Raw genomic sequence first — 14,450 nt, forward strand, 5'->3', positions numbered from 1 at the left:
AATTTTTTAAAGCATGATAGAAACTAAATTACAATCACATGGAATTTATAGAAATTATTCATAATTCATATGCTTGACATGAATGCTGCTTTCCAAACTGGGAATTTTTCAAGAGGATTAATTTTATGCTTAATTAAAATGCTTGGAAAGACGATTTCACGATTACATTTTCATTCAAAAGCAAAATTGTTTTATAGCAGAAATTTACATCCAAAATCGTAAGTAAAGGACAACTGAAGTGTATGCATGAATGTAATATATCAAAGTCAATTTATGCGAGTGTGTGATGATTTATGTTAATATGCGTATGGTAAGCAGATTGATGCTTCTAAAATGTTGTTGCCGAAGGACTTTTAGCTATGATTTCTTTAGTGCTTGGGGAATCGTGACCGTTATATGGCAGCGAAATCCTACATTCCTGAAAATATATTTCAATGGACAAAAAATCTGTAGCCATAAGGCGCCATTCTATTATTTACTTTATCATAAAAAAATGTTTGGGGCTTTTCAGTTTATGATCATTGATCATTCAATCATTGGACAGTTATACTACATATTGTTTAAGATTTGAGAAAACTAACATTGATTACATGAGAGGCTGTTTACTATAACCTGTGATTTTGAGTCTTCTGATCCAGACTTTTAATTTTAACAATTTGACTGGAATCACATGAAGTGTGTTCACATCACATATTGTCCCTTTTCTAACTGAACACCTCATTGAGATGTAAAGGTGTGTTAATCTAGGACTCATACCAGATTGTTTGCCATAAATTCAAAGAGCTATTGATGTATGAATAGCATTTTCTATAAAGTAAAAATGTCTTTAATGTTTGCAGGAAATTTGAAATTTGGGAAATGTATTTTAAGTACTTTTTCTCATGATCAGTATAATTTCTAAACTAAATTATTTCAGATTTACATTTAAACTAGCTTTGATCATATGAAAAGATATTTATCATAACCAGTAAGCATGACACATGAACCAATTTTAACATTCATGTAATTATATAATTAAAGACATGTTGGTTAGATTCTGTTTGTATTTGATAATACAATGCTACTAGTGATTGCTATATAGCACATTTGCAGAAGATAATAGTCTAGTGAAATGCCTAATAAACATTTATGGCATTAACTGTAAATTAACTGATAATTTTTGCTTAATTTTTCTTTAATTTTGAGTTTTTTCTCAAAAGGTGAATTTGCTGGCACTGTTGTGGAGATGGGTAAATGGTTACAATAAACTTGCATGGTTTGAAGTCTGAGCTTTTCTCTATCTATAAACTGTCACTTGTCATACCAAATTTCTAATTTAACTCATTACATAGAGGTTTGAATGGGGGTCTCTATGGGGGTCTATGACTGACAACTTGGTAGAAATTTTTAAAGACTACATCTGTTTTTGAATAGCATTATTGTAAAATAAATTTTACGTTCCTAGACATGCTAATGAGCCATATATTTGGCAAAACATTCAAGTATTGTTCACTTCATTTTTTTTTGAAAACGTAAGCAAAATGTGTTGTTTTACGCAAAACGATGCCCAAAAACAATTGTATTGCTCAAAACGAAAATGGTATTTTTAAGGCTCTGAAATTCAAAATACCTCAGATGTTTGAAACTAATGACTGATGTTTGAAAATCCTAAGATCCCTTAATGAATATATTTTTTTTTAAAAATTTAATTTAAATTGATAAATGTAAATATTTTAATTTGTAGTTAATTAACCATTGGTCAAGAAATTGATAGTCAAAAAATCGCATTTATAGGTTTATGATATGCAATTATTTTTCAATAGTCTCAATTTTTTTTTATCAACCCCATCACTAACTAACGATCTTCCTTTCGACATGTTCAATATATTTTGTTGTAATTACCAAAATTTAATTTACCAAAGTTGATTGTCTCAATATTTATCATACACACCATAAAATGAAACACTTATTAACAAATTATATCTTTGACAAAGCATTTCGTGCTAAACGCTTGGTCAGTGTTTAGGACCATACGAGAACACTTGGAAGTTGGAAAGCTGACAACGAAAAATTTTAACATAAATGTCTCTACATCCTAAAATTATCAAACTATTGGGAATCAATTCATTTTAGCATATTTTCTTATACGATAAAAATTTATATGAGATTTTCACGATAAATTATTCTACCGACAAAGATCCTTGTGATACATCAACAATTCACTGGATGTTTACTATCTTTATATACAATCGTTGATCAAAGATTAGTTAAATACCCAGAAAATGCGTATTTTTTATTGTGAAAAGCTGAAGTAACATCTGTGTGAAGAAATTGAGGGAATTTTATCATCATTTACTCTATTTTGTGGTATCTAAAACATAAAAGCCTTAAATTCCGAAAACCTTTGGTAAGTATTGTGATGTGTGTGTACTAATATAATATGTGCATACTGCATAATGTGATGTGAATGCACTGTTGTATTCATTTACAAAACGTCCAAGTAATAAAACTTACTAGGCTATATATCTAATGATGTAATTTGTTTTTGTATGTCTATAGTATTTTGCAAGATATTTGATAATAAACAAACACTTCCGGAAATCACTAAAATGTAAATTTTGTTACATGTAAACTTCGCCGTCGTCAAGAAAAATGAATTCTTGCAAAACGAGTTTTAATAATCATTACATTTGTGATAATTTTTTGCTTGAAAACAGTGAAACATGCAGTTCTATATAACTATTGACATCTATAACATGATTGCTAAGTCAATATGGTGATTTTTAATTTATATGGTTAAAATACGTCCTGTGAGACTGGTTAATATTAAATCAACATAGCACATTCCCGTCTGTTTTTAACGGAAATTGGCGTTAATATTGTGCTCGGTTTCCATATAATCATCGAACCGCCAAGCGACGAAAAAATAGCGATTTTGGCGCAGCGATTAAATGGAAACAATGTTGGACGATTAGGAACCAAGTTCTATCTCGACGATCGAATTTTGCGAGCGGCAAAAGGACGACGGTTGCTATTTGTAATGGAAACCGGGAATCGGGCGTTTCGACGATTCAACGCGCAATAAAAATTATTCATACCATGAATTTATACTGAAATAAAACCAAAATAGGCATTGCATTTCTAGTTCTTCTAATAAATAAGCATCAATCATCGAATGTTGCTCTTGTAACGGACTCCTTCAATGATTTGCGACTGACGTTTATGCTTAAAAGCTCAAGAGCAGCTCAAAATATTTTGTTTAAGTTTTTAGATTATACAGATTTTTTAAGAAATATAACCATCTGGGCAGGTCTAGATGACGTGTACATGCTATAAGAGAAATATATACATTTAATCTATCTTAGAAGTAAATTGTCCATTGTTTTATTTTGGTCCCCCTGTACTCGAAGTGCGCACAAATGTACCCATGTACCCATGCTTTTTTTAGTGTGTTGACGATTGGCGATCATATGGAAATCACGGGTATTTCATAATTTTTGACAGCTTATCAAGTGGGCTTAATAAGAAAATTGAGTTTTTTCACACGAATGATGATTCGGCGATTATATGGAAATGAGCTCCATACTCCTTCTTCAAAGAAGAAAGTGCAGGAAATTGCATTTTGTATGACAAAAAAGGATATGAAGTAATTATCAAATTAATATGTAATGCTTAATTTTCGGCTAAGCAAATTTAATTTCTTAAGAAAGGTCATTGTTTGCATAATTTTCACCATTTGTTTCTTCAACGTGTCATATTTTATTGACTGTTAAAATCTTCTGTAAACTTCCGTTTCAGCAAAATGCGTATCAGATAAAATTCGCTCTTAATTAGGGAAACTGCAACAAAAGCAAAGGTTCGTTGAATATTTAGGTGCAGTTTAACTTTGAAGTTAATTGTTTTTTGGTGAAACATTTTGGAACGATTTCTTTCTGTAAAGATGGCTTACTCCAACTTTATTTCATTATTGATTATTTTAATTGTATTCAGTAATGTGCACAGGTAAATATAAAGTTTCTCGAAGTTTTTGTTGTACGTGCTAAAAGACTTAGCTATGTATAGATGCGTCAACTAAGCATTCAAAAAGATGCATCATTTGTGACGGGTAGGAGCTTAGTTTGGACATATATTTTCGAACGTTATTTCATTTTCTCAATGTTACGAATTCCCGCATAGTTGTGTATTACTGTTCTACAATAAAAAAAAGATACCTTTCTTGTATTGTTGAACTTTTGATGATTAACGACAGTCAATAATGCACGCGTTCTGAAAGTCGACGGTTGATTTCCGGGAAAAAATAGCTCCCGCGCTTTACATCTTATTTCATTTTACGTTTCAAATAGTTTTAAAGATAAATTCATTACCATTTCGAACGAGAACGATTTTTTGATAACATGTTTATATCTCCAACAAATTTGTCTTTAAAATGCTTTTGATTAAAAGTATTATACTTTAATTACTCAACCGATCAATCGAGCGCATGTTTACAAACGTAGAAACGGACAATATTATAAAACTGTAGTTTTGTTTCCATTATTTCCTTTATAACATTTTCATAGAAGCTTCTTTCCGATGATTCTACGCGACTGCGATAAAATGATGTATGGTTTCGCCTAGAGCAAACGCTTCATCGTGTTCATAATTCATATTTCATGGTTAAACTCGCACCATGCGTTTAAATTATTATTGACGTTTTGTTAAATCCACACCGATATTTCAAGTAATAATAAAAGCTCGAACGAAAATAAATACATGCTTACACAACAGTTTTCTCACCGTGTGACCATAGAGCGCAATATAAAAAATGTGAGCCGACCGGCTAAATACGGCACGGTGAACCATTTCATGTGTTTTTCGCCAAACGAGATATGTATAATCGATGTCGGTGATCACTCGATTTTAGCATCTACTATATTACTTTATTTAGGCCGCATTTCATAAAATCCCCCACCAGAATTGTTAACAGACAGACACTAATCGAGATTTCACCAGTATATAGGTCGCGTTGCGGAAAAGGTCCAGTCATGTCAAGAATAGTTAGCTGCCACGCCTCAGCGTAACTAGAAGCTACTATTAAAATGAAAGTGTTGCCTTGCCACACTAAATGAATACAAATTAAAGTCGAAGCAATGTAAAAAAAAATAATTTACTGAACAATTATCATAAAGATACTTCTATACCTTTAAATATTACCAACGAAAATACTCCAGCCATGTATGACAGCTTCTTAAGAATATATATTGTATTATTGTGTATAGTATTTTTGAACTGCTGATCCCTTCTAACTATTGTCACAACAATTAAAATAGGTTCACATGTGTAAAAAAAATTAACTTATCAATATCAGTTTTTTACAATCTAAGTTCTTGAAATTTTAAGTTCTTAATATTACAAACTATCATATTCACATTGACGTCATTGCTTAGAAAGTGCAATTGAAACGTAAACAAAGTCAAAACTAAAACTATTTAAGGTATGCAGAGTTAAGCTTTTTGTAAACTGTTTATTTGTGTCTATATTTTTATAGTATATACGTGCAGTTAACACTGTAGGCTTCACAATTTCCCATTTGATCAGTTTTTGGAATAACTTTTTTGAAGCATGTTATACATGTCGATGTGTATGATGCATTTTTCACCAAGAATTCATCCATGGACTGTTAATGTCGCTATTAATAGATCTAAATTATTTTCAAATTCTTCTGTTGCTTCAAAGAGAATTTTTTAACTGTCAAATATTTTCATTTTGCAAATTCCACGCAAATTTTGAGCAAATACGTTTGATGATTTTAAAGAGTGACAAAATTGTCTTTAAAAAAATTGAAGACATGAAAATGATTTTTGACAAATTTTTCTCAAAGGAACTGAGAAATCATAAATCGTGCATTTATTATAAAGTCATTGTCTTCATTAAAAGAATATTCCATATGCATCGTGTAATAACCATGTGGTCATAAATATTTCATAACAAGAACTTATAATCTTAAGTTGATATCAGTTTAATGAAAATGCACGACAATTAAGAAAGCTTTTTCTTAACTAGAAACATTCCTTTATAGTTTATTATGTTATTTCATCAGTGTTTAGCAGCCATTAAAGAGGTTTCCAGTTGGTAACTGTTATAATTTTTTATCAATTTCGTCTGAAAATATGGCTCATTCCCGCTTCTTTTCAATACTTTTGTTGTTTTTGTTTTTGTGCGTTATATTTACTGTCAGACTCATAACAATCTTCTTGAAGAATCATTGGTCATTTGAAAAATTTTTGCGCTAGTTACTTTCTATCAGAAAACTCGTAAATAATCATGATCTATATTACTGATCAAATTCCTTAATGTTATTATTATAATCTTTTAGCGTCAACATTTCTCAATACTTTCTTCTAAATGCTTGTAAGAATTCTGAACAAAGGATGGATATGAGCTATGAGCCGTTATTTATAAAAATATTCCACCGTTATTTATTTATCAAGAATATTCTATAATATTTTATCACTGAGTCTGATTTTTTGTTTTGTACAGTGCAAGAGTTATGAGAGCTGATGATGACTTAATACAGATGGAGAGGAAAACACGCAGCGTTGTGGGTGTTGGTGAGTTGGAAAATACAGTCTAAAATTCCACATAGTTAAGAAAAGAAGAAATTAATGCTACTTTAATGTATCTTAATTCCTTTCATTAAAATTAATGTGTTTCATATTACTTCCTGAAATTCATTTTAAGTCATATTTTTTCAGCATACGTTGTCAAGTCCCTTTCTAGCGATATTACTTATTTGTCTGCCAAGACGACATGTAAAGCTGATGGAAAACAATTGTGTCCTTCTTTTGTCATTTGTCGAGATGGTAAATATCCAGTTGGACCAGTAAGGTTTGGTGATCATTGGACTCCTGTTAAAGACGCATATAACCAATGGCTTCAAATTGGTAAAAATACTATCTACCTGTATAGAAAATATAGTTACAAACATCCTCGAAAAAATATAATATTTAGTAACACTAGGGAGAAGGACTTCTGTTTGAAAGATAACTGGTTTCATCCTTTCTATTTATACCTTTTAAAAATAATTATTAGCTTCAAGACTTATTAACTAAAAGATTGATTTTATAAATGTTTTTTAGGCAATAATGGTCCTCATAAGACATGCATACTCCATTCTTCAGTAGGATATCTTCCTTCATGGGGAACTCAAACATCACGATATGCATTTAAGGGATATGTATACTGCTGTACTCCTCTCCTGTAAAATAAAAAAGTTGATGCTTATTTTCTATGAAATTTCTTTCGTTATACTTTATATAGTTGTATCTCATTTTGTGCACTGGTAGTGTTTAAAATAAATTCTAATGTTTTTTTTCTCTCTTCAAGATGCTGGTTTCTTCTCTTTTTTCGATAGTTTGTTTATGTTTTTAATATTTACGGAGTGCCAAATTAAAAAATTTCTTCAAAATCACAATCGATGTTTTCCACTATTATTTACAATTATGTGTCTAATGTATTTACTTTTAGGTCATAAGTATCAATAATGTTGATTCAGTACTTCAAAGATCTCCACAAAGAATATAAAAATTTTGATCTTTTGGAAAGCCTATTTCTATTCTTTGATTGTCATAATTGTAAAGACTATCTAGAAATTTTATGTTCCTTTTGCAGGACTCGTGCCATCAAAATTTTTAAATAGTCAAAGTTAACTTATGTAACATTATGTTTTCTTGCTAACTCAAGTATTAATAGCTATTATGCAGAAAATGCAAATATAATTTAAATGTATTCGCAAACAAAAAGTGACTTGTTATATACATGCAATCGCAGTAAACCTATAGACTGCTCGATTGAATCCATAAATATTTCAAGTTTCCATCAATACCTTAGCTTTAATTTGTTATTTTAATTGACTACAATTGTTAAAGATTTAATTCATTTTTGAAAACAAATCTAAGGACGTATATAGGAATTAAGTTGAATAATAGTGGAGGATTGGAAACTTTTTCATGTATACTCGATAAACAACAAGTACCTTTGCTGCATTAACGATCAAGTGTAAATAATGGGCTAAGTCGCGGAGCTAAATCTAAACTTGGAAATGGATTTATGTACGTTCAAATAATTTTGTATAGAAAACCGAAACTCACTAGTGTACATTTGATTCTAATTATAAATATTGAATGCTAACACATGTTCAAAAAATCATGGTATCAATTGGCTTGTGTGGAAAGGCCATTACTACCCCTTGAAATCCACTTCCATGAAAATACGACCTCGTAATTTTTTACTTAAGAAGTGAGAACTTTCGTTTATTTTCATTTTTTGCATTTAATATCATAGTGCATGCATACAAAATTGAAACTGTATATTTTAGAACGAACTTCATTAGTTTGTCTATGCATTTAAGTAGCTACACTTCATTTAACTTTCTTGAATGAAATATTGTTCTTTTTTGGGAAAAAAATTGTTTAATAATGTATATTTTTGTGTCATTTAACGTCTTTGTTGGCCAAGCTTTTAATTAACTCAATCCCAAGCAACGCTACATTGCTTACAATACTGGGATGTGGTAAAAATTCCACATCTTTGCATTTGCAAAGTGTAGCAAAAATATGTTGTGATTTGATACAGTAATTGTGCTGGTGTAATATTTACCAAAACCCTGGTTGTTATTTAGAATTGTTACGATCACATTCAATTAAGAGTTAAATAACTGGCTGCATCTAATCAAAAATATTTTAAACAATTTAAAAATAATTAATTATTTAAAAACACTTCACCCCTTTGATAGACAAACATTGTAAATAGAATGAACATTATAAGGAGACGATATTTGATTAATAGCTTATTCGAACCAAATAGATCTGTTCATTACTGCTGCCTATTTTCATTGATTTTAAAATTTGGGATACAGCACCTACCTTACTTTTCCTCTGTACTATAATTCACCCACTTATAAATAGGCTAATCTTAGTACTGCACGAAATATATTCGTCTAAAAAGGGTTTCCTAATTTCTATTAAATTTATTGTCAATTTTAACATATAGAGTGCCCTCTTGTACAGCCTTTTATTGCTGGTTATGATCATGTCCATACGTTTATTTGTTATTATTTGTCAACAGTGCTAACAGAATAAAATCAATTTTTTGTCTCTATGCTTTATTTCTTCAAACTAAACAAAACACATGACATTGTAGATACTCTAACACAGAGTAAGCCATAGTAAAATTCACTCAATTTTCAATAGGTAAGTGAAACTGTAGCGCTTTACAGTAAAAATTAGGGCTCTTTTGAGCAATTAGTAATACTGCCTTCTAGAATATTTTTATTTTCGAACGTCTGTTGCTATGGCGATACACTTATATTATCTTTAAGAAAACAATCGCTCAAAAGTCTTTTTTGTTATAAAACACCTAAATACTTCATCTATTTTGCATCATTATACAACCAACTCGACTTCTCTTGTTTGTTAAAGCACGCGTTATTTTTTTATTAGAAACCTCTTTCTCTAATATAGATGACAAATGAAGAGCTTTAGACTACATTGACATGGAAATCCGTAACGATCAGATTTAATTAACGAGCGCAGAATTATTAAGTCATGACAACATACGTCTAGTTAATTTTTTATAACGAAAAAAAGTATACTTCAACAGCTGAAAACTGATTTTATCAAACAATAGATATCACTTGCTCTCATGAAAAGGAGTTGACACAAAATTTTTGTAGATAGAACGATATAGCTTTTGACCATATTGTCAAAATGAATTAATATGCAGGAATTTCAAACCTTAAGTCAGCATCCGTTGAATGAAAATGAATGACAACCAAGAAAGCTATACTTAGGTGAAAACATTTTTTTATTACTTATTGTGTAGCTTGATAAGTGTGTAGGACATCATAAAAGAGGTTTTTATTGGGTAACTGTTATCATTTTGTAACTAACGTCTATCTGAAAACATGGCTGTCTCGCTTATCTTTTCAATAGTGGTTGTTGTCGTTTTACTCTCAAATGTTTACACGCACAAATTTGATAAATCATTGAAAATTACCAGCCTTTTTACGAGTAATACGAAGTGAAACCTGTATATGCAAACTATTCTTATACGGTCGACTATTCTTCCTGATCCTGACTCTCTTTACTTACACCACAAAGTTGTTTCTCACTTTCTGCATAATTTAAACATGATTTGGCCATGTGCTGTTATGTTTTCAATAATTTTGTTTGTTTTGTCAAATAAATCTTTAGAAGTGTTGACCCCTTAGTAATGACGGTGGTTGCTTCTAAACTTTTTAACACAAATTTAGAGTTGCTTGATCCAGTCCTATTTCAAGATCAGTAAAATTACTACATTGAGATTACTAATCCATAACGATGAATTTTTATCAATCATTACAGAACTATGTATTGAAGCAAACATGATTAAATCTTAACAGCATACGTCTCGTAGGTGTTTTGCCTTAACAAAAAGTTTTTCTTATTAATTAAAAATTTTTTCACGAGATGTAATATCTTGACCTTACACAACTCACGCTTATTAATTCATTCATCGTTATTAAAAATTAAAATGAAAGGGATATTCAATAACTGGTTAAAAGCCAAGTTTTTGATAATGTTTAAGAAAAGCATTTCGATGGGATTAACACCCAATATTGTTTTTAAATATGATCAAGTTTCAGAGTTCTGCAATATTTTTTTATTAGCTACAAAATAAATCATTAATGACACTCCCAGACATAACATTGAGCAGTGAAAATACCGTTCTCTATAACAACAAAGACATCTTGAGTTTTTCATTTTTTATATGGTAAAGAATGCATTATTAATATGCATTATCTCTTGACAATGTTATCGTAATTCTTTAAAAACAGGAAATTAAAGTCTTATGAGGGGATCCGTTTTATGAAAATGTTTGACAAACAAGAAAGCCGTATTTAACTAGAAACATTTCTTTATAATTTATTATGTTAATCCATCAGTGTGTTGCACAATATTAAAGAGGTTCATAGAAAATAACCTTGATAATTTTGTTCAAGTTTTCATCTGAAAATATGGCATACTCATTCTTCTTTTCGATACTGGTTGTTGTCATTTTATTCTCCAACATTTGCAGGTAAAATTTAGACTTCTACTAAACGCATTAATATTTTAATCAGCTAAAATAAATCCTCATACTTTGCTTTCACTTTGTTCTGCTGATAAATCAATTCATTTTACGCGGAAGAATAACATTAGTATGTACGAAAATTTATTTCCTACGCACGAAAATATTGGTATAAATAGAAGTAAAATTAGAGACTAAGAGTAGAGTTAAGCTTTCAAGATTGTTGTGAATAGGTCGTAATTCTTTCTTATTGAAAATTCCATAACTAAGAATCAAAGTGCAGATCAATTTGCTGGACGAACTCAACGAACTCTGCGAAAAGTTCAGCAACTTTACCTAACACTTTGAACATGTTGATACATATAAGTTCTCCAATCTTGCATGTAATCTTCCAGGAAAGAAAACGGTGCTATTACTGCAAAATAGTTAATAAAGTGTACAGCAGCTGCATAATCAACAGTAAGCGTGGGAAATTGTTTTAAATGTAAGAGTATTAATGCCATTGTTGTGTGTTATGAGAACTAGTTGATGCTATTTACATGCAACAACTCATGCTAGTAATCGTCAAATATTTATCACTAATGACCTTAGTCGTCAAATCGCACTCAACATATTTATCACATCATGAATAAGTGCTAGTTGAAATTTTTACGTTGAAATGCGCTGAAAATCTTACACGCTTCTGTGACATACTCAAGTTTGACAAATACTATAGCATATTTCATATTGTATTGTACAGCATATTTCAAATTGTGTTGTACGTCATAATTTTCTTCCGCTAGTTTTACATATAATTGCCATTCTTCATCTAAGTTATATTATGCAAAGAATTAGAAATCTTCTTTTAAAGAATAGCCAAAACATACGTTTGCCTTATTAACTAACTAAAAACGTATTTGTGCTGGTCGGAAAAATTATAGATAAATTTGTACTTCGAAGTGAAGGATTGTGGTAAACCTTTGTATTGTTTTTGGCAAGAGTCCAGGAACTAGTTTAAAATCAGTATTGTAGTCAGCTGGCCACGAAATTAGATGGCATAAGAATTTGAAATGTAGAAAATGCAAACACACATGTCGCAAAAGGTATTCCAACAATGCTGCAGTCATTGCATTTTAGTCAGTGTTAATAAATGCTGCCACGCCCCGGCGTGAAAGAACACTTATCTTGACATGAGTCGACCTTGTCTTTCCGCCCGATATATATACATGTGAAATTTTGATTTTAGAGGTCTGTGGTATCATTTTCCTGGGGGGAGATTTTTACGGTTTAAAGGGGATCGAAGAATCACAGCAAATAAGAAGCTTTCGGAACGTTAGTTTCATTTTAGGTCTGGAATCCGAATAGATGTACCACAAATAACGTAATTTCACTAGGGCAGAATAGTAAAATCTCCTGAGTGATCAACAACATCGATTTTATATCGTTTGGCAAATAACTGGACACTTGATTCACTACATGTTTGTAAATGTAGATCGTCTAGGTTGGTATAGTCCAGAGAAGGACTGTTCTTGTTGTTGTTGACTGACGTGTCGACAACCTTAGCGGTAGTCTTTTTCAGGACTATACCAACCTGGACGATATACATTTACAAACATGTAACGATACTACCGGGCTCAAACCATTTATTTTACTTGATTCACTGTTACCGTAATTAGTCAGTTCGATTTTATTCGCATTGTTTTATTCGCATCTGCTAACGTCACTGTGCATAACGAAATGGCATGGACAAAGAATACAATGAAATCTTTGCTATATTCGATTACTCCGTACTTAAAGATTTAATCATTTAACGTCAACAAATAACAAAGAATTTAGTGCATGGCATGGACAAAGAATACAATGAAATTTTTGCTATATTGTGATGTCAATAATGTAATATTAAAGATTGTAAAATCTATTTATGTTGAACAAACTTTCTATCATTTTCTCAAAGTTTCCTGGAACTGGTAAATAAAATCAAAAACTGCAATTCTGAAAGCGATTACGAGCTGAACAAACTTCGTCTGGAGCAAGCGATTACTTCTATGCACCAGATATTGCCATTCTTCCCGTCGGCTCTCAGTCGTCACAAATTATACAACAGTTCTCAAGAAATTTACCAAATTTGTTAATTTGCATTGATGAATCTCACTCGGATTCTAGGAACTGTACTGCCCTTGTAGTTTATAGTACTGAACCACCAAAATCACACAAATCCGGCTCAGTTGGCAGGCCCAAATTGGAAATTCCTGAAGAGACTCAACTTGAATTTAGATCTCCTGGATACTCGTAGAAGCAGATAGCTGGTTTGATGCTCGTATGAAGATGGACAATTTACAAGAGGGTAAAGAAACTAGGTATTGAAAAGGTGTGTGGATATTCAGACATAAATGATAATGATTTGGACTCTATTATTCGTCAGTTTAACCAACAACATGGGACGTTTGTTGTGTACCCAATTATAAGTGGGCATTTAAAATCTCTTAATTTAAATATGCAATCGAGAAGAATTCGAGAAAGTTTTGCAAAATTTGATCCTGTAAGTGTAAGGCTGAGGTGGGTTGTGGTCCTCAGTAGACGAGCATATTCTGTAGCAGGTCCGAATGCTTTATAGCATCTTGATGGTCACCACGGCCTCATCAACTGAGGCTTTGTTATTCATGGTGCCATTGATGGTTTTTCGAAATGTTTAGTCCATCTTCATTGTTCCACTGATAACAGTAGAGAAATTGTCGCAGATTTATTTCCAACTGAGACAGAAAATTTTTGTTAGCCTTTTAGGGTAAGGACAGATAGTGAGAATGTTCTTGTCTGGAATATGATGGAAGAATTGAGAGGTTGTAACAGGGATAGTTATTTGGCTGGTTCACCAGTCCATAATCAAAGAATTGAGAGATTGTTGAGGGATGATTTTTGTGTGGTATGTAATATATTTTATTTTACTTTTCGACCTATGGAATAATCTGGTGTGTTAAATATAGGCAATGTGCTACATAAATTTGTTCTACATTTTGTGTTCACTCCTCGCATTAAAAAATCACTTCTAAGCTTTGTGTCAGTTTGGAATGATCACCCTATTCGCACTTAGCGAAACTGGTCTCCTCACAAAATCTGGTCAAATGACATGATCGATATGAGAAAACAGCACAGGAACGTTACAGATGACCCAGCAAATTTTTTTTCGTGATTTAGAATGGTATGGATATGATGGTTTTGCCCCAAGACGTTCAGATGATGGGCATTCAATTGTTGAAGTTAATGATTAAAACCACAATTTTCCAGATGATGTGATGCAGCAATTAAGAGTTACTGTAGGTCCATGTGAGCATTCCAATAGTTTTGGGGCTTGACATCTATATGAGAGCTGTCGTTGTAATGTTAGTATTAACAGGATATGAACTGCA

At 31.4% G+C, this 14,450-nt stretch overlaps 1 protein-coding gene across 1 annotated transcript; it reads left to right on the forward strand.

Annotated features, from left to right (window-relative positions):
• Positions 1–3,811: 3,811 nt before the first annotated feature.
• LOC124457554 lies at positions 3,812–7,343 on the forward strand. Its single transcript, XM_047007786.1, has 4 exons — positions 3,812–3,981; positions 6,499–6,569; positions 6,714–6,902; positions 7,098–7,343. The coding sequence occupies exons 1-4, from the start codon at positions 3,920–3,922 to the stop codon at positions 7,220–7,222; spliced, it is 447 nt and encodes a 148-aa protein (XP_046863742.1). The 5' UTR covers positions 3,812–3,919; the 3' UTR covers positions 7,223–7,343.
• The last annotated feature ends 7,107 nt before the right edge of the window (positions 7,344–14,450 follow it).

Source organism: Xenia sp. Carnegie-2017, unplaced genomic scaffold (assembly GCF_021976095.1).
Source record: "Xenia sp. Carnegie-2017 unplaced genomic scaffold, XeniaSp_v1 HiC_scaffold_6, whole genome shotgun sequence".
NCBI lineage: Eukaryota > Metazoa > Cnidaria > Anthozoa > Malacalcyonacea > Xeniidae > Xenia > Xenia sp. Carnegie-2017.

Coding starts and splice junctions, on each gene's coding strand:
- LOC124457554 (XM_047007786.1), top strand. CDS start 3,920: ATGGCTTACTCCAACTTTATTTCATTATTGATTATTTTAATTGTATTC. Junction 3,982..6,498: donor GTATTCAGTAATGTGCACAG/GTAAATATAAAG, acceptor TGTTTTGTACAG/TGCAAGAGTTATGAGAGCTG. Junction 6,903..7,097: donor TAACCAATGGCTTCAAATTG/GTAAAAATACTA, acceptor AATGTTTTTTAG/GCAATAATGGTCCTCATAAG.